At 41.9% G+C, this 26,708-nt stretch overlaps 2 protein-coding genes across 3 annotated transcripts in view; one reads left to right on the forward strand and one right to left on the reverse strand.

The window, feature by feature from the left end:
• Nucleotides 1-899: 899 nt before the first annotated feature.
• Nucleotides 900-21,215, reverse strand: GNS (glucosamine (N-acetyl)-6-sulfatase). The gene is made up of 14 exons (XM_066183187.1): nucleotides 21,056-21,215; nucleotides 20,443-20,502; nucleotides 19,550-19,756; nucleotides 18,390-18,455; nucleotides 17,887-17,985; nucleotides 15,439-15,606; nucleotides 11,908-11,990; nucleotides 10,479-10,597; nucleotides 9,761-9,864; nucleotides 9,294-9,395; nucleotides 7,987-8,094; nucleotides 7,210-7,320; nucleotides 5,258-5,418; nucleotides 900-4,454 (listed from the first exon to the last, which is right to left on the reverse strand). Exons 1-14 carry the CDS (start codon nucleotides 21,194-21,196, stop codon nucleotides 4,379-4,381), a joined length of 1,605 nt encoding a protein of 534 aa, XP_066039284.1. The 5' UTR covers nucleotides 21,197-21,215; the 3' UTR covers nucleotides 900-4,378.
• A 1,039-nt stretch (nucleotides 21,216-22,254) lies between these two features.
• The window catches only part of TBC1D30 (TBC1 domain family member 30), a 53,548-nt gene continuing 49,094 nt past the window's right edge, over nucleotides 22,255-26,708 (forward strand). For both annotated transcript variants that reach the window (XM_066183188.1, XM_066183189.1), the window contains exons 1-2: nucleotides 22,255-22,522; nucleotides 24,825-24,989. In XM_066183188.1, coding sequence (XP_066039285.1) covers nucleotides 22,270-22,522; nucleotides 24,825-24,989 — 418 coding nt within the window. In that variant the 5' untranslated portion in view covers nucleotides 22,255-22,269. The remainder of the gene's footprint in view (nucleotides 22,523-24,824; nucleotides 24,990-26,708) is intronic.

The raw sequence follows: 26,708 nt of genomic DNA on the forward strand, positions 1-26,708 counted from the left end.
CTTTAGCCTTGTAACAGCAATTTTCTTCACAAACCTGGCTTGTTCTTAGAAATTAATGACAAGGAGCTGGGGCAAGCTTCCAAGACTCTGGTGGTAGTGTCACTTGGGCTGTCAGTGATGGGACTGTTTACCTAAGTAATATAGAGCTGCCCCTTCTTGTGGTGCTACAGTAAACTTCATCGTTTTCATAGGCTGAAAAGAAAGCAATGTTGCAGGCAGCCATTAGATACTTTTGTCTACTTAATGGAACACTGCTACCTCCTTGCTGAAGGAGAAATGAAACTGATACCACATGGTTAAGCAGAAATGCAAATAAAATGCAGAAATACATGTTTTAATAGCTTGTGAAAGCCTCAGACCTAAATACGTTAAAGGTCTAACAAGTCACCTTCTTCTATAGTTCAGGAAATTTATGTAGTATTTTTAAACAGAATCATCCAAGAAATTCAGCTCTGTAACAGGGATTGAGGTGAATAAGTAGCATGTACCTTATTGTTGGTCACAGTTCCCATTTTGGCAAAAGCCTCACGTGGGATTTTATTCTTCCTCTTTCCTGGGGCAGAACATGTTGGTCTTAATTATGAACAGCAGTTTCTCCATTGTGCATTTTTTTTTCCATCTATTCAACTACACCAGTTTTCAAGGAAAGGCAAGCAAGTAGAGGTTGCATTTCAATTTGTTCTCTCACCTCAGGGTTCCTTCCTGGGGCAAAGTGGTCAGGTGGTGTCCTGCTAGACACCATATTAAGGTTCCCTGCAGCCATATGAAGTAGCCCTTGGTAGGTAGGAGGGCAGTAAAGGAGAGGCTTTTAAGGTTTATAAAATAGGAATTCAGCCATTAGACACGTGACACAGCTTATTCCTGTAGGCAGGTTTAACTCAAGCTCAGTAACAAAGATAGGAAGTTTGATAGGCAGTTTATTTTTTTCTTTCTTCAAAAGTGCAGCAGTGAACAGGGTCCTCTGGAAGGGCACTTTCTAAACAGATGTTCAAAACAGCAGAAATATACTCACAGCATGCTACAGCAAAGTATGCTCACATACAGAGAGAGTCATACAATGAAAATTCATTTTAATTGAATCACAATAAATGACAGTTGTTTCACGATGTTCAAATACTGTATTCAGCTTGATGAATCAGTCTCAATTTTAACATGATTGAAAAGGTATTATACCTGCTTTGAGTGTGTGTTTCCATGTACATGTCCCTGCTACAGCTTCACTCCCCAAAATGAAGAAGCCCAGTTTTCTGGGCCCATGCTGGGTAAGCAGGTACTGGCTGTATTCACTTTTACTGAAGTGGTGAGAATGAATGTTGGTTTGCTTTAGGGTAGCATAATGAAGTTATTAATCATATTTCTCCCTGTATAGTATCTACTTTACCAGATCAGATCATTAAAAAAATCACAGCTCTGCTTTTGATTATAATGATTTTAAAAAAGTAAAAAACATGATCACATTTTATCTAAACTCAACTCTGTACCAGTAAGGCCCATTATTTAAAACTGTGCATTTAACAAGAATGCCTTCCATAACAAGGTATAGATGCAGCCATGGTCAAATAACACATGAAATGGAATATCCAGAAAGACCATAGTTTTAAAATAACTTAATTGGGAATTAGATCTGGATAAGAGTCAAAGATCCTTCATAGTGGTTTTTTTTAACTATCAAGGGTAAGAATTAACACTGTTCATTTGAGGCTGTAAAAATACTCAGAATTAACTGCTTTATGGCAACAGACACAAGTGATAAACTGCTCTAAAAGCAATGGAAGGCAGGCAGCTCTCAGTTCCTGTTCCTCCTTCAACTACATGCTTAACAATTCTTAAGTCTATATCAAAAGTGGGAGCAAATCAAATATTTTCCTGAACCACTAAGTAAGGACTGATTAATTTAATTCTGAATTTCAATTTAATACAACATTTACTACCTATGCCAGACTTCAGGCATAGTGTGGTTCTCTGAGAGTGTTAAATTACTGAGCCTTGTTACAAAATGCTTTACAGGTGTGTGCAGACAGCAAGAGTATTAATTTGGGTAAAACATCTGGTCACTCATACTGAATAAGTGCATCAATTCTGTCAACTTTCATATTACTAATCAGGCAAAAAAAATCATTCAAAAGAAAGTGTCCTTGTTAGGGCTTAAAATCACTTTAAGGAATTAAGAAATGTATTAGAGTTACATTTCTGTACCCATAACAAAGTTTTTTTTTCTAATACGGACCAACAGAATACACATTACTTGCACTGAAACTTTAGCAGAAACTTGATGTACAACCCAGATTTGATAGGACTGATGAGGGTTTAATGTGCAGCAGTCAATGTATTTCACACTAACCTCTACACAGCTACCAAAATGAAGTTTAAACAAACAACAGGTCTAAATTGCTAGAATTCTTCAAGCAAAACACTACCTGCATGAGCTCAGTGTGCAAGAAAACCCTTGAGAGCATGAAGACAACTTTGGTTTGGTTTCTAGAGACAAAACAGTGTATAAAGGATACTGATGGCCAATACTAAAGCTTGAGAAACAAAGGAGGATAAAGCTACAGTTGTAGTTGAGGAAAAAAAAAGTCCTGAGTTTCTGAAAGCATGTAAGGAGTCTGAATATCCAAAACCCTCTGCATTTATACAGATGCTTCAGCTGAAAAGTTACCTTTCAAGCTATTTTTTTCTTCCAAATATTTGGTCACTCCTGAGAGATTTGAAACAAAAGTTCTATAAAAATCTAACCTGTAGAACACCACAGAAGTTTGCAGCTCTAAGCTACACGAAGGACAGCTTCTGTGCCTCAGAATTAAAAGCCAAGAAAGTTCAACTTATTTTGTTGTAGCATTGCTTGTATCCAGTTTGTGGATCTGCACACTGGGGTATGCACCTTCACAGTTTTGAGTCATACTTTGTTGCCTACTTAATGATGAGTTGAAATAATCATGCTCTCTCTACTGCAGTAAGAGATGTGAAATAACTGAACACTAAAGAATTTTGCTACAGTTTGTTTGACAAGGGAATGATTATCATGCCTGAAAACAGAGTTGATTTACCCACAAGCAACACAAAACTTGTCTTGCAGAAGATCCACAGTTCAGTGTTTCCAGGTGGTGTTTTGCCAGTGAATCTATACAGAAGTTACATGGTACTGCAAGTTTGTGTGTTTTTCAAGATTTAGAAAGATACTCAAGTTTGGGTGCACATGATGGCTGCATTTCAGATAAGCCTAATCAGAAGGTTGAAAAGACCTTTTGGAGGGAAACCAAGTGACTTCTGACATGCAGACCTTTGGTGTGAAGGTCACTTTTCACAGGTTCCAAGTAGTTAGGTCTCAACCAAAAAACAACTCTATGAAGCATTTAAACTGCCTGAATAGCTCTTAGCCTAATGTCTAGTGAGCAATGATTCTATGACTGATTTTTACCTAATTTGCTTTCAAAATAATTTACCTTTAAGAATCTAATCAACATAAGAAGTTAGACAATTCAAGACATTTGAAGGTTAGACAGATCACCTCTACTGTGGTGCCCTGGTTGATGGATTTTGTTTATTTTAGTATTACTTCTGTTTGTGTCTTAAAAACAGTCTTAAGAGTTAGCTCAAAGCACAGGCACACTTACTTGAATACTTGTTAGTCTCAACAGTCTCTTAACTCACTAGGAAGTCAGTCTAAAACCCTACGAGGTTTTTCAGTAGTACACAGTAAACCAGCCCAGCATTTCAAAACAGAAGGAGGCTGAAATTACATTCTTGTTTGCAAGCTACCGAAGCTGTCCTACAAAATTCATTGGTCTCATCGAATAAGATTATTTAGCAGGTGGGTTTTAATTCTGCACAAGACACTTGCTAGTCAGATCCTACACTTTTGACTAATGCCCTCCTACTCTCTTTTGGGCTAGTTTGTTATTGTCCTTAATAGCCTGGAGCTCAATACAGGAACCCTATAATTCAGCATAGCTTTTAACAAGGTCTGTGACACGGAATATGGGTGAGCATTACTGTGCAATAGCACCTGCCTATCTAACCTGACTTAAATACACATTTATTTATTTTTTAGAACAAAATAAACTGTTCAGATTCATAGGCATAGGTTCACCTCTGTGCCTGTGATATGAAAAGTTACTTGAAAGACAAAGGTGGTAATCAATGATCTGAGCAAGACAGATTAGCTGTGTCTAACAATTTACAGTTAGAGTTCAGCTGTAAAATATATATATTGCACAAGGCAACCAGCTAAAGACAAGGGGTTTCCTTCCAAACAGGGTTTGAAAAGCCCATTAAAAGTCTTCCAGCTGTAATCAGCGAAAGTTAACAGAGACAGACCTGCTGCAGTCACTGGAGAAATGGGTCAGTAGGAGCCCAATGCAAGAGGCTCTTAAAGGTCCTACAAGAACTTTGCAGAAAACCTCCGAGCCCGCAGGCCATGATTGCTGAACATGAGCCGGGGGTCAAACCTGTACCTGGAGAGAGGAACACAGTCAGTGTGAGCTGCTGGGCTTGCAGTGACCAGCACTTCTAGAGAGAGCTTTGTGCTAGAAGAGCTCTGGTACAAGGCTCTGTGAGAAGCTGCTTTCTCAGCAGTACACAGCAGTGACAATTTCTATTACAACAGATAAATTACAACAACACACAACCAAAAAGCTGAGTCTCCAAAGAAATAAATGCCAGCTAAAATGTACAGGCAGCATAGGGACTTGTATAACATTAAGCATTCAGGAGCTACATTCTAACAGAAAGCTTTGCTGTCCCAAATGACAGACTTACATAGCACTTCAAGGACACTGTAAGGACATTTTAAATACTGCTTAAAAAAGCTTTGGTAGTGATTAATAAATGATTAGTGACTGAGTTTTGAGGCACAAAGCGCTATTTATTTCCAACAGCTAATGCAGACAGCTCAGGTTCTGCAGGAAACGTTCTTGCAAGCAGCATCTCCAGGAACAATCAGAGATACTTGGACATACATACTTGGAAAGTGCTTGCCTATAGAAACTAACAGAGCTTTTCCTGGTTTGCAGACAAACCTGAGGTCAGTCTCTTGACTACTCAGAACAGCTGAAGTGTACGGCTGTGCTAAGTCAACAGTGTCTGACAACATTAAAGTACTAATATTCATACCATCAAAGTTATACGTGGCAAGTAAAATATAGATTAACCATTAAAAAATAGAAGCATCAAGAAAACATCTCTATAAAAGCCGAATTTAAAAAAGACAGAGTTATACTTAAAAGTGTTACAATGATGGAAGTGGATGAGTGTTTACCCGGGATCGAAGACACCTGGTGTACGGCACGTTGCTCCTGAGCAGGACTGCAGCATCATCAGTCGATAGTTCATCTTCTCTAAAATTTCTTGATCAATTGTTTTAGCAATGTTATTGATTTGGTGTGGATCTGCAGTCAAGTTATACACTTCCACAAACACCTGTAGAAGAAAGTTCCTGCATTGTATTAAGTCCTGAATGCTAATTAACAGTCATATTATTTGAGAAGAATGCTTTAGGGCAGCCCCACACATAAGCTGTGTTCAGCCATGCAGCTATGTGGTCAAAGACAGACAGTGTGCAAGCAAAGCAAAGTTTTGCAGTAGCACATTTTTGTTGGAGAAGGTTTTACTTTCACCCAAAGTACTCAGCTGCCACTGCAGATTGTTTTCCAACACTTGTTTTATGACTCTAAGACCACAGTAAGAGGCCTTGTCTAAGCTGGCAGTCTTCGCACTAATGGATCTCAAAATAACAATTTCATGACCATCGCATCAACATTCTACACTCCTCAGATACTTAGAGCTGTCAGACCCAGACAGGTGTCTTTGACTTCTTCATGTGCAAAATATCCTGAATGCAAGTATGCTACAGCCTCAAACAGAAAAAGCTTTTTCTGTGTGCATGTACTTTGAGGTTTGCCTGGAGGCCTTCAGGGCAGATTTGTTTTTTGGTACATTAAATCTCTAGACACTTCTGTGGGACAAATACTGGTCAATACTATCTCAAGAATTTAGCTGTGGTTTTGTCAGTGCTAGAGTAGGAGGCCTAACTGCAGATGATACTGATAAAAACTGGCTGAGTTGTGTCTAACTTTGATAAAGCCATATCTGGACAGACTTTGGCCTTTTTCTTACAAGGTTCACCACAAGGTTATAGAAGCCACATTGTTGCACCTTCCCCACACTGTTGGTTTTATTTTAGCTAGCTCAGGTAAGCACAATGACGCAAAACTGCCACAGCCATACCTTCTTAGTAGAAAAATCTCACAGTGACATGAGAGTATTATTGAGTCAACTTTGGACTCTACTTTTACAGAGAAATCCACACCACTTGTTTAACTTGATCATAATTTGTCAGAAAGGGGAAAACCAAAGTGCAGGTCTGCTAATTGATATTTTGGTTTCCTGTACAGTTTTTCACAATAACTGCAAAAACATCCCGTGGGATTTCCTCCTCTGGTTTGAGTTGCTCATTGTAGACTACCATACAACATGTTGTGTGGTGCATGTTACTGGGCATACCTGCAGTGCCTGCAGAGCTGCTGACAGCACAGTTTGTTAGATCTGTGACCCAACTGCCTCAAACCCTTGCTGGAGCAGCTGTGTGCAAACAAGCACAACTAAAGATCAGCCCTGTTACACAGCACCTTTTGTACAGCACGTGCTCCCCTACGGAGACCTGAGCAGCCTCTGAAAGGGGGACATTGTGTCCTTTATACCCAAACAACTCAAGGTAAGGTCAGAGACCTTTCTCACAGTTGTAACTTTACTCCTATTTTTGCCAGACAAACAAGCAAATAACAGATAAGAATTTATTAGCCTGGAATTTCAGGTCTTCCCAAGTAAAAGAGTTGAACACTGTACCTCCACTGTGTTTATGTTATCAGAAAATACTTGTTCAAAACGGACTGCCACATGGAATTAGGCTAAGAGAGAGAACTGAAACCAGTCCAGCACAGCTCCCTGTGAGGCTGTCAGAGGATACCAGAAGGTAATAATCATAGTTTAGGCCTCACTCTCCTCCCACACCCTTTTTTTCTTCCTTCTTCCCAGAACCCCACTACAGTTTTGGTCAAACATTCTCAATACGTGATAAGTACTTCACTGTTTATCCTGCAAGCAATGCCAGTCTGCTTTTCAGAGTACTTCATGGAAACCTTGAGAGCTGATAAGAGTGCAGACAGACACACAGCTGTGCACAGTTGACATCTGCTAGTCAGACAGACTTACCTCCCGGTCATCAAATTCACAGTACTGCAGGTCCCAGGAGGCTGACAGTGTCCTTACACAAGCATATGTGTTGTTATAGGAATCTTCACAGACACAGTCTGGGAAGCAGTGCTGTGAGGCAAGCAGCAAACAAAAACTTCAGGGCAGAAGATGGACTTTTCCTTGAGTCTGTAGCAGCTCATGTTAACTGCAGCTAACAGATGAACACCCAGCTCTTAATTTAACACATGCAAATTTCCACTGGGGATTTTAAGCAAAAACTCTATTATTAAACTCACCATGATTAAGTGCACTTTGTCTGGGAAGTGAATGTATGTACACAGAAGAGAACAGCACAAGACACTACTAAAGACACCACCAATGGGATGCTTTACTTTAGTAAAGCAAAGCAAACCTGCTTCAATTTAGAGAGTAGCTAGTGACTTAAATAATAATCACAGACAAGAATTGCACAATAAGGTTACTGAAAGTTTAGAAAGAACATTATGTTGCTGCCACACACTTGGCTTAAGCCCACACCTTCCTGCATCAGTCTCCAGCCCTGAGGCTCTATAGATACCCACTGAAAGGGTTTTTGTGATCTCCCTGGTCATATGGACATGTCAGTTCCACATGGCTGGACATCTTCCAATTGTCAAATGCTGCACAGGACCTACAGAGCTGGCTCCTACTTAACAACACACTGGGAGCTTACATACAGAACCAGGTTAGCCCACAGAGCAAACAGGTTTAATTCAGCAGCTATTTCCTAATGTTAAAAGATCTTGTTTTACTTACTGTGACTCCAGGTCCTAGGCCAGGACAGGTAGGATCACTGCCATTGTATCCTTCTCCTTGATACTCCACCAAGAAGTCTGATCTCCACGTGACATTTTTGTCTCCTCTCTACAAGAGGTTAACACGACTTTAATATCTACTGTACTGTGAAACAGAAAAAATTCTCCATGCTTGGAATAACACTAACACTGCCCACTGCTTACTAGGCAGTATCAGTCTTAAATAATTAGCTTTAGGTTAGAAGGTCTTGTGTAACTGGAAGACAAGGAATAAACTCCAAAAATATCAGTACATCTTCCTGTGAGGGTTTAAAATACTATCTTCAATTTATAAAGGATGATGCAAATAGGAGCCACATGGCCAGATCCTACTATCCTACAGACAAGATCCCTGTAACAAGGCTGTTTCCCTTTGATTTGTATCACATTACCACAACAGCTGGAAAAAGATACCCTTGGCAAGAAAACAACCAAGCTAAAAAAGAAACAGCTTTAAGAAACAATTAGGTTTTAAGCTGGTCTATTTGTAGCTGCATTTTAAAGGACAGAGGATGATGGAAGTTTACAGTTAATATACAGCACCACCACAGGCATATGCAGCAAAACAATGAGTTTCAAATTTGATTCCACCAGAGTTTAAAACAGGTGCCTTTTACCTGCTTCTGTCTAAAGAACAGCTTAAGGTTTGGATACAAGGTTTTAAGAGCAAAGCACCATTTTAAGTCTGGATGATCCTTCCAAGCTTACTTTCCAAGTAGGCTGCCTTCAATTTTTAGACTAAATTTAATTAAAACTAAACAGATCACCTGCAAGCAGCTTTATTTAAATAGGCTTCTGCTCACCTATTAGAAAGGTCAAGTTTACTTTACAAAACTACATGCACTCTCCTAGAGCTTGGCAGGAAACACTAGTTCTACCGAAAATGGAATCAAACCAAAGATTTAATAAGAACAGTCTGCTTTTCTCCTATTCCTATGCTGAAAAATGCTAAGGAAAAGGGGAAGGATAATGAAAGGTAGAAACAAAATACAGGCTTCAAAACAGGAATTATTACAAATGTGAGAATTATCCAAAGGGTGACACAACTTTCTATTATAACATGACCACAAAGTTGTAGTGAAAATATGAAAATACAACTGCATTTAAACATACCTACTCTTTTCACTCATCTATGAGCATCCCATGTGAAAATAACATCAAAGGAAGAATCTGGGTTATGAGTCAACCTACTCTACCAAAGGAAGTAACATTAACTTTGAAGAATTACCCCTGCAAGAATGATTGGTTACTATCCCTGTCCCTACTTACCAACAGTGGCAACAGTGACATCCCATCCATCTGGGTCTTATTCAAGTCATACCCCGCAATGTCCAGAATAGTGGGACCCAAATCAATATTCGCAACAAGCATCTGCAGGATGAGAAGAGCCTAACTTCAGAAGTTCAGAACCTATTTTAAATACTCATATTTGTAGGTGCATCTAAACACTACCTAATTTCATCTTTATGGGCTAATGGACCCTGTAACACCGAAAAGCAACGGTAGGGAATTTGGAAAGTGAATGCAAAATTCACCTGCTTTTGTGGCCTGCAATGACTTTACTTGATTCAAGCAGGAACTGACAGCTTTTTATAACGAGGTCTCTGCATTTTCTACCACTCTGTGTTTTTCATTTAATGGATACATATATATAGGGCAACAAAATAGTAGCTAAAGGGGTAACTGTGAAACAACACTAATAATAAATTTGTACTGGGATTTCACTTCTTTCTTACCTTGTTTGTCTGATTTGGTTTTATCCCTGGTCCTCGAACTAGCAACGGAACTTTGATATCAAACTCATAGAGCTGCCGTTTGTCTATTGGCAAAGAAAACTGGCCTAAACAAGAGAAGATGGAAAAAGTCAAATGGCTTCTTGTTTACATTATCTGCCTTGTGTTACCACAGGGTGTTTTGGGTTGGAAGGGACCTTACAAAGATCATCTAGTTCCACCCGCTCTGCTATGGGCAATTAATTGCCACCAGTCCATTTTTAAAGAAGAGAGGTTCTTAACCTGAACTATATTAACAAATTGGAGGACAGAAGAGATAACTTCAAAGTATAAGGTGTATCTTCCAAAATTTAACAGCTTAGATACTGCACTTTTAGTTGTACAACATGATACAGACAGGCCTTTGACAGATTTTTACTGGTTAACCCTCTTATACCAACTCTTCCTATAGAACAGAGATCCTTCCTTTATTTCTGTCCTAATTTTATACATACCAGGATACACTGGTAGAAATTAATGCTGAAAACCACAACTAAACAAAAACCAATAAAATCTCAAACACCCCACACTTCAACTCCAGATTGTTTTGCAATTCAAATCAGTACTTCTCACATCTATAGTTTTTCACAGCCACTGTTCCCATTTTCTGGAGTGGTCGTAAGGGTGAAAGGTTATGCAACTCCCAGATCCTCTACAAATAAGTAAGCAGTGAATTTTTTACCAGTGTGGAAGCCATTGTCTGATGTGTAGAAGATGTACGTGTTGTCTAACTCTCCGTTCACTTCCAATTTCTTCACTAGTTTCTCTATCAGGTCATCTACTGACAGCAGAGTTTGCCACCTATACAGAAAAAAGTACTTCACATTTGAGTGTCAAAAATTTGGAATAACCCTGACTGCAAGTAGGGCATTTATATCCTACTTCCAGTCAGCAGTATATGCACTGTAAATGAATTATTTTGCTTACAAATTCTGAAAACAGACTTTCATAGACTACTACACAGGTTTTTTTAAGGCTGCAATTAAAGATAGAAATAGACTGTTTGTACTCAGGTCTTGATGATTTCTGTAGTGTCTGTGAAAGACATCAAAATGCTGATTACTTCTTATCTGGACACAGTGAAGACCAACCTTGAACCGTCACAGTGACAAAGTTTATATCCTGCAAGGTCACCTGTTATTAGTTCTTTATATGTAGTTTAATATTAAAATGCAAAACAACCATGAATTTAGTTGTCTTAATGGGATCCTTTCTGCTTGAAAACTGTACCAGCTGTTTTGTATTACTCACATAATGTCAGGGTCCATTATTTCAGTGTATCTAAAGCCTTCGACAGCTACAAGTTCTTTTCTTTGTCATGGGGTTTGCTGCTGAGAAAAGTGACTGCTTCCACTACCCTCTACAGAGCAGAATCATGCTGAATTACCCACAGCTATTCAATTATTGGATTCTGCTGTCTCTTGTCTTAAAATCTTGTTGCATAATTTTACCTTCATGTTTTATAAAGTAGAAGTCTGAAAAATCTTGGGTTTCCATCTCCAAAGTGACAAGATAATGCCTGGTGACTGCCCAAAATGAAGATCAACACTTAAGGCAATGTTGGTTTCAAAACTTTTAAAGAAAACACATCTGTAGTGTAAACAAATACCCTTGCTCTCCATTAAAAAAGGGAACAAGTCACATCTGCACATTATTCCCCACATCCCCTTTATAAAAAAGAATCTAGCACCTCCCCTGTCCAGTCAGGTATTCCCATGCACAGACTGAGAGACAAGATTAATAAATCAATTAGCTGGCAAACAGATCAACTACATTTAATGTACATCACGTGAGAAACTGGATTTAAGTGAAGTAGAAGGTAAGGCCATTTTTAAAATAAAAACTTGTTGTGCACTGAAAGAAAAGCAATAGAGAAACCAACTGCGATTGGTCTTTTTTTGTGAAATCATGGCAGCATTTGTGAATATGGTATTTCTGAAGCCAAAGTTTATTTGCAAATTGTAAACAAAGTCAGGAGGTCTTCTGAGACAGGTGCCAGGGAACTATTAGATCTAATCTGACATAGATTGTCAGACTTACTACAACTCTTTTTAAAAATCCACACCTTACAAATTCTGATTACAAACCTTAAACAACAAAAAAATTCTTACCGCTTTCTATAAGCATCATCAAGAAACTGTATTGAAGAGTTGCTCATTGGAGTCTTTGCCTGTCGAATTAACCAGTGCTTGTTCTAAAGGAAAAAAATCAACAAAGACTAGAGTACGAGAGAAGTATCAGGTTTAAAGCATTTCTTACAGCAATTACCAAAATGATTTCTGTGAAAAAGCCAGGCACTGTTATCAAACTGACTTGACTTCGGTCTTCCCTGTTGGTTCATGTAAAATCTAAGTTTCAACAGTAGGATACATTACAGCTCCATTATGCTCAGCCCCTGATGAGAAGAAAACAGATGCGAATCTTTCCAAAGCAGTTCAGGGAAGAAAAGTGTGAAAGGATTTAGGGAAGGCTCTCTCAGAGGTCAAAGTGTGATAGTGTAAGACAGGTCTGAGGAAAACAATGTGAAGCATTGAGCATCATTGTAAGATTGGATTGCTTGTCAAAAGTGAGGTAATTATGGGACTAATATTGGTGAGCATCCCAACAAGTAGCAAGGTGGAGAAAAGCTCCTGCGGCCAAAGCAATTAGAATTACTTAAATTATAAACAGGTGAGTTCAAATATCTGTAACAGTGCCACTATCAGATTCTTGGCAGTCTAAGAAATCAGGGCTGGTGACTACTGAATGAAACAGAACATTACCATTTTATTTCGATTTTGACTACAAAACAAGAGCATTTCTTTAGCTGCAGCATCATGAATTCTAGATGTACCCCAGCTTTCAGAAACAGTCCCTTTCTTTCCTCACTTATGCCCCTAAAGTAAGGAAGATGATGTAATTCATATAAAAAGTGATAGTCCCACACTGAAGGACCAGTCTGAGCTGGGTCACCTGCTGTACAAATACCTGGGAAGGTCTATCGTGAACAACCTGAAGATTAGTATTAGTGGGGATCAGAACAAAGAATACAGCCATGTCAGTGCAGCTTCATGTTTTTTCATTTAGTAGGTCAGAGATGACCCACTCATCACCCTCAGCCTGAGCCTGTATTTAGCTGGTCACTCCTCTGTGTGGAACCTTTTGTTATGCAAATTACCTCCTATCACAAGCAAATGACTGAAGGGCTCAGGCTGTAGGGACTCACAACAAAATGACTCATGTCCTGCAATTACTCAGTTCCCCTGTTTTCTGCTCTTGAATACTGAAGGAAAGATTTTTGGCATGGAGACTTAATACTATGTCCAGTTTACTTCCATTCAGTTGTATTCAGCTATATCTTTTACAGTAGTTGTAAAACAATTCTCTGGAGAGACACAATCTATGTCAGCTGAGAGAGGAAGAAGTAAGGAAATACAGCACAAATTCTATCCTCAGCTCAGCAGTTCTTCAGAGAACAAAGGAGCCGGCAACATCACCGGTGCATCAGCCACCTTTCACCAGGGCTGTGCTTAGGAGAGGAGCTTCCTAAGGCACAACCACATCGAGCAACTCAGGCATGTAAGCAACCTAGTGCAGCAGAATCCTCCTCTGAGTGTTTTGTTCTTTTTACCTTTGTAAGTTTCAAAAACTTCACACAGCACTCAAACACCTTTGTGGATTTCAATAAACTTCACGCTGACTCAGTTCTCAAATCTGCTTGCCTGCCATGTCTCTTTCAGCACTTATATACATAGCAGTCCACCAATCCTGCTGCCTTCCTATGCTCCATTCTTTGGGAAATTTTAGGAGATCGAAACAATATACAATGTCCTGCTAGCAGAATCAGAACACAGCTGAGCTCTGAATTTGCAGGAAAAACAAGGCATGCAAGGGAGGTACCCAACACATATCTTAATCAACTTGTCTTTCAGAACAGCTTAGATAAAACTCATCTGGACTATTAATAATTCTGCTTGGGAATCCAGACAGCTGCTGATAATTTCACACAATTCATAGCTGAGGATCCAAAGCAGAAGGTAAACTCAGACTCTGACCAGTGATGTATACAAGAGCTTAATTCCTATTTTTCATACAGAGATTCTGCCGAAATGGTTCCTCTTGGTAGCCCTTGCGCACATCCAGTATAAGGAAGTGAGGCAACACTTGTCAAGACTGTATAATCAAAGACTGTCAAACAAGCATTACAACATCAGTGAGGGTCTTAGCCTATCCACATGTTTACTGCTACTACAGGAATCATGCTTGCCATAGAGAATAATGAAGCTCTAGAAAACACTGAAGCTCCAAGACTTAGGCTTCAAGCCCACAGCACTGCCAGCTGCAGAAATGCACATTAGCTGTGTCTCGGAAGTAAGGTAATGCTAGTCTATTCCTCTAGTAAAACTTCTGTATCCACAGATATTAACTGCCAAATATTAAGTCCAGTGTTTTGCTCTGTGTTATACAGACATATGCAGAGCTTTTACACCACAAAAGGGAACTCCACAGTGTATATTTTGCTAGCTGCTGACTTCACTAGTCAAGTTACTTCTAAATCACTACTTTAAAAGCACTCTATTACAGTAATGGAGTCTTAAGACAAAATCTGGAATCCCTTAATGGAAGAAAAAACCTCAGTTTGATTCCTACTCCCTAGTTTGAAACGTAAAAAGATTGGGGTAAAGTATTTGTTACTGCCTGCAGCCCTTTTCTGTTCTTTCATTCATGTTTTTTTATCATACTGATGAGCTCATGGTCATTTTGCAAATTACAGTCCTCAGCTAAAAACAAGTTTCATTCTGTACTCCAGGAGTCACAGTGACCTGATGTAAGACTAGGCTCCTGATAAGCATTTAGGCAATGCTATCTCAGTCTTAAGAGTTGAAGCAAATCTTGCAGTAAAATAATTGAACACTGAACAGCAATGGGTTCTATATTTTAAATTACTTGAATCAAAAATACAAAACTTCTGTAACATTTCACCAAATTAACTGCTTGTGATGCTCACTTACTAACATAGTAAATTGCAGCAGATCAGTCTGAGCTAGACCATATCTGGCCATATTTGCTGGCGGTGGAAGGTACTGCCCTGTCACAAGGATGACTGAATTTGTAACATTAGGTTATTTTAGCAAATGAAATGCCAGTTTTCAAAGCACTTAACCCTGGGCCCTATGGCTCATGGTTCCAGAGTCCTCTGATTAGTCTGACATTAGTCTTCACAAGCTCAAGGAACGGACTGCCCCCATCCATGAGCAGATGTGTGAAGGAAGACAGGGCTCTTGTCATTCTTCACCCAAGCCTTTGAGTAGCACATTACCTAAGTGCTCCCCTGAACATACTGAGAGCAATCATAAATTTTTAAGAGCTTCAGAAGAGTCTAGAAATGGGACACAATTCACTTTTCATCTTTATCAATTGTAATTCCATTGTACTACCATATCACTTTCACCACTATGTTGATTTTCTTTACATGACATTAGCGTGCAAATATCTCAAAGTCACAATAAACTTATCTGACCCTGACACAGGTTGATTTAACATGATTAAACAACCAATAGTCATAGTCCTCACCTATTCTAACCTAGCATGCAAGTCAGGGCCACTGCTTTCTGCTCTCACAAACTAGAATAACCTACACAGGTTCTTACTAGTTAGCTTACCTTGCCATGAATATTAAAATTGCTGTTTCTTGGTGCACTGACATTCTGAAAGCTCTTTGTATACTGTGGAGCAGGGGTCCAAGGGGAGTGCGGTGCTGGGGTTGCAATCATCATAAAGAAGGGTTCAAAATTAGATTTGTACTCCAAGAAGTCCAATGACATGTTGGCCTGTGAACAGTGTTGTTGGAGAAGAAAAGTCAAGCTTCAAAGGAAAACAGCAACTATTTGACAAATCCAAACTAGACATTCATAATTTATTTAGAGCTTGGTAATACTGCGAACATTTCAACTATTTCAAAAACTTACTTACTCATCCACAAATGTCTAGAGCAGCAGCCCATGGTAAAAAAAATTCCAAGAGCTCATGTTAAACAAATCACTTTTCCCACATCTTCAAACAACTTTCTACTTCAGACCCTTGCGTTAGTTAGACCTGGAAAGCTCATCAGAAGTTTGTGCCTGTTCCAAGTACGGCAAGATCAACCCATGCTCTGGTTTAACCAAGTAAAATCAGAGCTTTCTTCAACACAGTCCAAGCCCAAGACTTTAAGATGACATCTCCCATCTTTTAAGACCCCAGTTTACGAGTTTCAACTTGCCTCAGAAATAGCAGTAGTTCTGGAAAAAAAAAAAAAAATCAGCCCCACTGTTTATAGCCCATGCTTTTGCAAGCTGCAAGATTACAAGGGGTGAAGACAGAAGGTCTGGTGAAGAACAGTGTCAAAATGCACTCAACTCACACCACTGCACTTTCATTTTCATTGCAGCCACAGCATTTCAATGCAGTGCATTTCATATACGATTTCAAGTAGCAAGTTAGAAGAAATGGCAAGTTCCATTTTCACTTCCCCTAGGTCAGCCTTTAAAATTAAAGCTTCAAAGGTATCACTTGCAGATGAGATCTTTGGTATTCAAATCTTGCAACATCTTTTTCCTGCCTGATTAGTATGCCCCATTTTGGATATCCTTTTCTTTCTCCAGGAAAAAAACAATACACCAGGAATACCCCCTTCCTTCCTTCTAAATTTAGCATCTAAGCAAGGAGGGCTCAACTTCAGTTATTTAACAGCAGTCAAGGTAAGATAAGAACCATTGAGAAACTCATAGTGGTAGCCAACTTTGATTTCATTAGGAGCTTAAACTGCAACATGTGAGAAGTGCAGTAAAAAGATTCAGGTGTTTGGATGCTTAATACCAGACTCAAGTACCCAGGTGCCCTTAGACAAGAAAGCTTGAGGATCACACCAAGCAACACAGGAACTCTGCATAAGCAATTTATTCCTGTGCACTGCCCAGCAAGTGGATGAAACACCGCCTCTGAAATGCTGAATACACGTTTAGCAACTAGAGGAAGAAAATTGTGATACACTGCTATATCAACAGGTAACATACCACAAATAAGCAGTTTATGCAACAATGACCTGTTGGACAAAATGCTTACAAGCTGCTGACGGATCAAAAAATCCCAGTAACAATGCCAGTAATAGGATAGCCTCACTTCTGGTTTATCAATTCCAATCTAGCTTTAGACAATGTAAATCTAAATTTAATCAGACAGTTGTTCAGTACCCTAAGAAACATCAATCAGTGCTGTTGCTAGTGAGCAGCTGTCTCTGTTCGAGCACCCAGTGGAATTAAACTCCTCAGGGTCTCCATGAAACACTACAAGACTGCATGAGGAGACACTTCTAGAGAAGAATTTTTGTGAGTGCTAACCTATACACTGTAACACAGTGCCAATCTATACACTGTAACAGCATGTCAAATTATGATTCCAGCTTGGCAGATGGGGACATTCCCCCTCGCCCACAGCCCCTGCTACTCCCCAAACAGGGCCTAAAGTAACTCTTCCAACTTTCCTTAAGGTACCTGACATCTTTGTTACCTCTCTTTATTTTATGCAGATAAACAGGCTAAAACCTGCCCTAATCAGCTACACATTGTCCTCATATACTGTAAAGGACTGATTAGGCTTTCATATTTACAAGTCATCAGCCTTAATGGAGTTGGAGACTGCAAGATACTAACACATCACAATACCTACGAAACCAAACATGGTGTGAGGTTTATTTTTACATTCTTCCTACTGAAATCTTGGCCCAGTTACATTAGTTGCATATGATAATGAAACATATCCTTGTATGAAGTAATTTAAATCTGTCTACCTGTTCCTCCTACAGCATAGTAGTCAGTATTAACTCCTCAGTGAGGCTACTGCCTAGCAAATGGCTAGCTGGAATTCCTTTCCTCTCCACAGCTCAAACATAAACCTGCCATTTCTAAATATACTCAGTCTTGCTTTGCTGACAAATGCCTACTCACCCTCACAAGTGTCCATTTGTGAACTAATACAGCCCAACAAATTATCTCACCCCTTCCCAAGTCCCCAGCATGAGGCATTATCTGGTCATAAGCAGCTTCTGCACCAAACACTGCAAAATTTCTTACCAGTACATCTGTCAAATAATCTACGCTGTAGTTCTCGCCATGCCTTCGTGCTTTGCCATTTACTGAGAGAGTATAGTTGTAGTACTTTGAATTTTTCTCCTGTGAAAAAGTGACACAGATACTTACGCAAAGCAACATGTACATTGATTACTTGAAATAATCCAAATTAATTGCCCACAAGCATTTGTCAAATAGGTTCTAAGCATTTATAGCCATAAGGATACTGCAAAATTCCTCAGAAGTAGCCTCCAGCAACAAAACTGGTTTTATTGCTATCTCACACACCTTTGGCTTTACAATTTTTTTTTCTCTAGGCACTCAGTAGGAGTACCCCTTGTAAATGCCACAGATCTGATGTACAATTAAGGAAAAATTGGGAGAAAAATTGCGTTAAATCATTATATGTTCTTTTCCTGCTCTTTCATGACCAGTTAAGTTAGATCATGAGTTGGATTACAAAGCAAAAATAATTAAGTTGTTAAAAAAAAAGAAAAGTCACATACCAAAGCATACCAAAAACTCCATCCAGGAGGGACATGACCTACTCCCCCTGCATCCTCTGCTCCATACTGAAAAAAGAGAGATCATGACTCACAGTTTCAATTATGATGAATCAAAGCTAGACAGTGTGTTTCATATTCATGTGCTTTATTCAACACTACTCAGAAACCACGTTAAGCCAAATTCAATTTCAGAATGGGGAAAGCCACATATATATGCATATAAAAACATACGTAGGGCCTGTTAAAAAAACTAGGGTTCAACAACTAGACAGTAACTGAAAGCTTAGCAATCATTAGTAAAATTCAAATACTATTCCCTGCTCCATTCTGCTTGTGCAAATATGCAGAGATCCTAGAGAACATAGTGTACATCATCAAATAATGAGTGGTGATCAAAACATCCACGTGGCAAGACACTTGCAGGCCTCTGCTTCGTGATAACAGCTCACAAGATACTAAAGAGAATTCCACACAGACCAACAGCTTCCTTTATCCTCCCCCAACAGGGGTAGGAACTTCAAGTAATTGCCAAATAATCGACAACAACTAGCCTTTAAGACAAACAGGGAAAGTAGCTGCTGAGTCAGTGCCAAATTCAAAACAGAGGGTGCCTTAGAGCAACACAACGGGTCCTCTCAGGGCAGCCCTCTCCCATCTACATGGCTGGCCTAACTGCAGGCAGGAGAAACTGCTGAGTCAAGGGATGCCCAGAGGAAGCCAGCTAAGTTTCCCTTCCCCTTGCTGCCTCAGGAACACGAACAGACACAAGTTTGTGCCTATGCAAATTCACAATCCATTGTTTTATTATACCACCAATGTTTTCCACCATGAGATGTAAAGAAAAGGTCCTGTTACGAACCCTGTAGCTCATCTAACTCCTAATCCAATTCCATCACACAAGAGGAACACCAGGCCTTACAGCTTTCAGTGCTGAACTTACATCTTACTATGAACTACCAGAAACTATAACCTAGTTAAGAAGACAAAAAACCTAAAGCACACGTATACAAGTGGCTCAATAATAAAGTGTTGGGTAACTACTGTAAAAGACCTCTGAAAACACCTGCCCTCCTGATGAATTTACCTCAGTGGACACTTAACTCTTAAAACAATGCCCCCCCCACCCCCCGGCCAAAAAAAAAAAAAAGAACACCAAATACCTCATTTAAATACTTTCCAGCAAAGAACGTTTGATAACCACACATAGCTTTGAGCAGTGCTGGGAAGGTGTACGGTTCTTGAATCTTCTGCCATAACTTGCTGCTACAGTTCCCTTCCAGAGTGTTATTGACAACATGATGATTATGTGGATATTTTCCTGTTAAAATGCTAGCTCGACTGGGACAGCAAAGTGCACTGGGGACATACTGAAAAAACAGAATGAGGAGATTTAAGACTGGGATAGTAAAATAATTTTCTGTCAAAATTTACAGTTTTCAAATATCAGCTAACAGGTTGATTAATATGTTCACCAACAGGAAAACCTACTTCTTTCTGGACACTCAGAATTATATCCCAAGTATTTTCACTAGTGAAAAACTGCACATGAAGCCAGTTTCAGGTCTCTGCAGAACATGCCCTTCAACTTCTCACTACCAGATTGGACATGGTTTTTAGATGGGGCAAGAACCCACTAAAATACTATTTGATCCTTTACTCACTCCGTTATTTTAGCCATGGAGATACACTAGAACGTGAAAAGAGTGAAGTGACTTTTCACTGTGCATGAAGCTGATGAAGGTTCTGAGCAGCTTCTTTTAATGCCTCCCAGTTTGTAACGGGAATAGTCAGACTACGCAGTTTTACTTTACAGATTAAGGAAGTGAGCACAAGTGCTTTCAGAAAGTGAAACTTTACAGATTTTGAACATGACTTTAAGTTATATTCATTTTGAGACCTAAAAGTAGGTAGCAATTAAATTTTAAGAACCCCACATCCATAGCTACAGGTTTCATAAAACTGATACAATTTTTTGAAACCTCAGATGACCTAAGACACAAAATACATAAACGCAGACACCTCAGAAGTTCAGAGCATTAATGCAAACACTTACTGCATTTACGAAGGTTATTCCCATCTGGGCAATAAGAGCATTAGTCTTCTTTAGGGGGGTCTGAAAGGAAAGCACCAAAAGGGTATCAGCTAAAAATGCAAGGATGCCAGGTAAAGCCAGGGCTTGAAGCAGTCTGCCTGGAAAAAGGCACACCACCACAGTTTTTAGGCACCGTCCCGGCAAGACACAAAGAGTGCCCTTTCCTTTTCGCTAAGGCCTGGCGTGGCCACAGCGATTGCACAAGCCGGCCCAAGCGAGCACAAGTGCGGGGACTTTCCAGGGGTATCTGCAGCTGTAGAGGCTGCTCTAAAGAGGGCCCAGCGCCGGCCCACCCGAGCCCCGGCGGCTCCGCAGAGCGGCTCATCCCCCCCGCGGACGCCCCACCGCGACGCTCCTTCCGCGGGGCTGCTTGGCCTGAGGCCGCAGCGAGCCCCTGCCCACCTGCGGGCTGGGCCCAGCGCGCCGACCCCCGCCGCCGGAGCGACCCTCGCCCCACACCGCGCCCGCCGAGCTCGGTCTCGCCTCTCGACAGCCAGGTACACGACCCGGGCGGGCGGCGAGCCCCTCCCTCGCCGCGCTGCCGCCAGCCCCGCGCCCCCCGCCGCAGGGTTACCATGCCGCCCAGGCAGACGTCCTGGTCATCGGTGAGGATAAGCACCACGTTGGGCCTCCGTGCTTGCAGGACTGCCCGCGCCGGGCTGAGCAGCAGCAGCGTGGCCAGGGGCAGCGCCCGGAGCAGCGCGGCGGGGGACATGGCGGGGCCGGGCGGGTCGGGGCCGCCACAGGCGCGGAGCGGCCGCGGAGCCGGAGCAGCAGCGCGCGGGCCCGCCCCGCCCCCGGCATATGACCCGGGAGCGCGGGGGGCGGAGTCACGTGGCCGGGCGGTCGTCGCGGCCCCGCCCCAGGCCCCGCCCCCGCCCCGCCCCGGGCTGCGCGCGGAGGCGCTTCCCAGGCGTGACCTCCGCGCTCCGCTCCGCAGGGGTGGATACACATCCACGGGAGGCGTGCCGAAAGGATGGAGCCAGCTCTTCTCGGTAGAAGAACGGCCGTCTCAACCAAGCCATGGGGCAAGAGGCAACGGGCAGAGAGTGATGCACAGGAAGTTCCACCTGAACATGAGGAAGAACTTCTTTGCTGTGCTGGTGACTGTGCACTGGAGCAGACTGCCCAGAGTGGTTGTGGAGTCTCCCTCACAGCAGATACTCAAGAACTGTCTGGACGCAGTCCTGTGCAATGGGCTCTGGGATGACCCTGCCTGAGCAGGGAGGTTGGATCGCTCAACCTTACCCATTGTGTGATTCTGTTGATTCCTGACCTGAATTAGTCGCGGCTGTTACACGTGTGGCCGGGCCTTCCTGCACCGCCATCAGTACCGCAGCCAGAGCCCGGGGGCGCCCAGCTGTGGCGGCCGTGCGGACCCCGCCATCCGCTTCGAGTTGCAGGCGGTGTCACGGGGACCGGCCACAGCACAGGTACTGAATTGCTGGCAAAACCGGGCCGCCCCTCTAGCGGGGGAGCAGGAGCGGGACGGCCGGCAGGACGGCGGTGACCTCCGTGGCAGCCGCACAGCGCACCGGTACGGCGCCCGGTGTCACCGCGCCCGGTGTCACCGCCCCGAGGCGGAGCGAGGTGCCCTCCCTCCCCGCCCCTCGGCAGGTGCAGCGCCCCCGCCCCGGCCTCTACCACGGTGCGCCGGGAGGGAGCGGAGCCGGGCGCGGCGCTCCTGCCTGGATTCTCCCGCCCGCTTCCCTTTCCCCTGCCCGCCCCACCCCGGCGTGTGACCGTGGAACGGGCCGAGCCCGGAATCCGGCGGCCGCGACGCGGAAGATGGATGCGGCGGAGGCCGGCGCGGCAGGCAGGGCGGGCAGCAGCGCCGACAGCCTGGCCGAGGAGGAGGAGGACGAGGACGAGGCGGGTCCCGGCAGCGGCCGGTCCAGCCGCACCTCGTCGCTGGTGAGCGGGCTCCTCACCGAGCTGTACAGCGCCGCCGAGGCGGCCGCCCCCTCGGGCAGTGCCCGCTCCCGCGCCCTCCGGGAGCTGCAGCAGCGGCCGAGGCAGGTCAAGTACCTGCGGCTGAAAGGTACAGCCCGCCCCGCCTGCCTGCCCCTGCCGCCTCGCTTTTCCTCTGTGCGCCCAAGGGAATCCTGCCCGGAGGTGCCCTCCGTGCCTGCGCCCACGTGTCCGTGTGTGTATATGTGTCCGTACCCAGGCTTTCTGCATGCCCGTGCCTCCCAGGAGCTTCCCACGCGTTGTCGGCTGAGAGCTCCTTCAGACTAGGGCCTCCTGTGCTGCTCTCTCCTCTTTTGTTTCAGGTGCCCTAGGGGCCGAATGAGGGTCGTCTGCTACTAGTTTCTGTGGAAGACTGCCTAAGTTTTTGTCTTTCTGCCAGTTTTGTGCTTTTCCTTACTTACAGTAATGAATAAATGTCCAGTTTTCCTGCCTTTTCCTGCCTTTTCCTGCCTTTTCATTCCTTTTCCCTTTTTTCCTTTCTTTTTTTTTTTTTCACTCAGTCCTTATTTTCTGAATTTAGAAGAGATGCTACGCATACAGTATCATTAGAGAAAGTTTTTCTCAGGGCCTTTTGGTTCTACTGGACATAAACTAAACTGCACAGCTGTAAGGCTTATTTGCAGGTTGGCGTGTCTTCTGGAAAAAAAAAAAGAGGAGTGTAATGAAAAATGTAAATGCTAGAGTCAGTCAGAATCTAAATGAAATTTTCAAAGAATTCTTATGAAAGTTAGGTAACCTCAACAGTGCATGTTTGTGAAAGACTGAGACTTGTAACTCCAAGTTGATCCAATGACAAGGAAAAGAGAACAAAGGCCTCTTGTCTCCTGATGTTTAATCACTTTTGATGAGGAAAAAACGCTAGAGGTGACTAAATATGCCTGTTTTTCAGAGCTGTACAAACAGCTATCTGCTTCCGTGTTTGGCTTCTTAATGAGATGACACGCCATCTGATGTTACTAGGATGTAGCTCAAGTTCTTTTGTGTGTCCTTTGGCAACCTAGGACTCAACAGGAAATTTTCTTGTTCAGGACTATATTTTGTGGTATTTCAGCTCATTAGTTTTGCTGCCAACTTTTTGGTTTTTATAGGCACAGCTAACTGGCGCAAGGAGGAAAGAGTAAAACTCACCAAACAACTCTGGTGGTGACTGTATAAATTAGCACAAATGCAACTTTTTTTTTTTTTTTTCCTTTCAAATCCATAGATCTAGTTTTAAATTACCTTGCCTGGTACAAATGATTGGGAATTCCACTTGAGCAGCAGATGCTGAAACAGGGTAGTGCTATAAAGTACAGTATTGTTTTATCAGTGGCTCCCCCATCCTTGCAGTTATACTTTTCACTAGCCTATGGTTGATGGTCATTTCAGCCTAATTTGTCCTTTTCTTTAAGCTCTCCAGAATAATTAAAAAAGTTTTGCCACATGAGCTGAGCTGTTTACCATCCCACTGATAGCAGCTTTTCCTGGATGCATACATATTTTTCTCAATTAGTTCAGGTTACTGAAGAATGCATTTTTTGGGTTGATTTTCTTTCCAGCGTCAGGGGACAGGATTGAAAGTGCATTGAAAGTGATAGTTGGAAAACTTAGCTGCAGGGAGCAGGCAGCTGTGTGGATGCTGGTGGCAAGCTGTACCAGGCTATTACAGGGAGGAGCTGAAGTGGTCAACATGTGATAGGCAAGACCGAGGATTTCTTTGGTGGGGAGGGCCTCTGAGAACAGAGCAGAGGACTCAGAAAAATGAACGGACTTAAGACATCTCCCCAACAACTCCCTTTTCTGGTCCTGAAGCTCACCTCATGGGGGGATAACAGGAATATTAGAACTAAGCTGAGACATTTTGATGAACTGAAGGGGTCTAGCGGCACTGTACCTGACTGGTGGAGATAACTGAGCCGTGACTGAAGCCATTTAGTTGTATCTTAGTGGAAAGAATTTCCCACTTAGAGCTTATTCTGGAGTTGCATTTGTAGCTTTGCAGGTGGCTTCTTGAACATGTTCCATTGTCTGTTACAAATGTATATTTTGTTCATTCTGGAAGGTACTATATTTAAAATGTATCCCCTGGTTGCACTCTTATAGGTGTATTCTGTCTGTATCTGTCACGTTCCTAGTTTATAACAGCATAATTGTTAAGATTCTTACTCTGTGCAATAAATGTAAATACTTTTGTTTAAAAGAAAAATAAGACTTAGGCTCAGATTCTGAAAGTGTTTATAAATGGGAATTACCCCAGTCAATAGAACTTGTCATTTATAGAAAGCTTGTATTTGAAAATGTCTGTGGGGCAAGTGTCTTTGCGTGTCAACTACAATAAGCTGTTTGTGAATGTTTTGGCCTGTACTGAAGTTGTTTTCTCTGCTTGTTGGCAGATGTTGATGAATTAACAACTATAAAACGAGAACTGAATTACAGAATTTCCGTTCAATCAGCAAAGTTGCTCCGTCTTCTGAAGCAGAAAGACAGGCTTGTACAAAAAGTCCAGAAGAACTGCGACATTGTCACAGCTTGTTTACAGGCAGTTTCCCAGAAACGTTGTAAGTACTTTCTGTGTGCTAGTGTAAATAGTTTATTTCGTTAATGTGGGCAGTGTTTCATTTAAGCCCTCACACTTAATTTAAACTCAAGAGGCCAGGCTGTGCTATTCCTTAGATATGACTGACTCCTAATGATGTCAGTAGTACCTGGAAACAGGCAAAGTTCAACTAGCTCAGCTGGATAAATTGCTGTATCCTCAGCTGTTAATTCTGTGTAACTCCTTTCTACCAAGTTGCTCCAAGGTGAAGAGTGCTAGTAAAAACAAACCTACTTCCCTCAGAGCCCTTTATCAGCATCAGTGTTTTGGGGGTTTCCGAGAGATTGCGTGGGAAAGAGAAGAAATGTTCTTCTTAAATTGTTTAGCCTTTTTTTCCTGCACAGTAAAACCTTTTTATTTGACTTGGCAAAGTCGTCATCTTAAGATAGACTGAAGTGCTTCTTGGTAGTTCTTTTAAAGTAAAACTGCATGTAATGTCATATGTAAGAATAAATAGAAATTATGCCTTTGGGAAGCATGTGTGAAAATAACCTAATGTTCCATCTTATTTTTTCATTAACATGCAGCGTGACAGGTACAGAAATGTTCAGGTACAGTAAATAAAGCATGGTCTTTTCATAAATATGTCTGTAGAAGCTTTGAGGTGCATGTAAAAACTTTACTAAAAGAATTTCACTGTAGTGGCATGTGCTAATGTAGTCAAGGTAAGAGCTTGTCTATTAATGTCAAACTTAATTTTTAAGCATTTAAAAGCGTTCCTTTGTTTTACTTAAACATGGCATGAAAGTTCATGGCTGTCATCTACTGTGTAGGCATATTTCTTCTCAAGAATTCTTTTCTTAACATCAACTTGGTAACCAAGGCCTCCATACTACTACTATGGAAACATACACTATGGTCTCCTTTTAAATGAGACTACTTGAATTTTCTACATATTTAGATGATTTGACTGTAAATTCTGAGTGCTTTTTCCCCCACATAGTGGAATCTCTGTGTAGAGGTAGAACTGTAGTTTTCAAATAACCTTAAGTTCACATTCAGCTGTTTGAATGCTACCTTTGAGCAATCCATACAGACCAATTGCAAACAAATACTGTTTCATGAAAAGATGGAAATTCTGTCTGACCCTTTTTGATAACTGCTTGACAAATTAACTCCTAGTGGTAATTTCAGTTAGTTCAGAAATTACAGGGCTGATAAATTTGATCTCTTATTTTCTGACAGAATGTCTATCATAGTTTAATCTGTTTCTACAGAGAGTAAACGACAGGTACTGTTTAAAAAACTCTATACTCGAAACTGTGTTCAGTGTCTGGAAGTTCAGGATCTGTGAGCAGTTCACACAGGGAGCCATCCCCTCCTCAGTCTTAGACTCTGCTGGCTCTTGGTCCCTGCTGCGTGCACAGAAGAGGCCTGGCCCCTGGCAGCATTGGGAGCCCGCATCTCACTTGTTTGTGCTTCAGGGCCACTGACAACCAGCACAGCGCCTGCAGCACTTGAACCCCGGAGTGGGTAAACGTGGAGGAACAGTTGCCAGGGACAACTTCATAATATGCTGTCTTTCTCGTTATGCTGCTGACCCTTGTCCTTAGCAGGTGATGCATGTTTTGCATACAAACAGGTATTACCATAGAAAATAAAAATCACTGCAGAGTGAAATGTCTTTTGGTAGGACACATGAATGGTCATGGCTCTGTTAAAGGAGTGGTAAATTGTTCTG

The sequence above is a fragment of the Chamaea fasciata genome, unplaced genomic scaffold, assembly GCF_029207755.1.
Source record: "Chamaea fasciata isolate MVZ Bird 193981 ecotype frontalis unplaced genomic scaffold, bChaFas1.0.hap1 SCAF_5, whole genome shotgun sequence".
In the NCBI taxonomy this organism is placed as follows: Eukaryota; Metazoa; Chordata; class Aves; order Passeriformes; family Sylviidae; genus Chamaea; species Chamaea fasciata.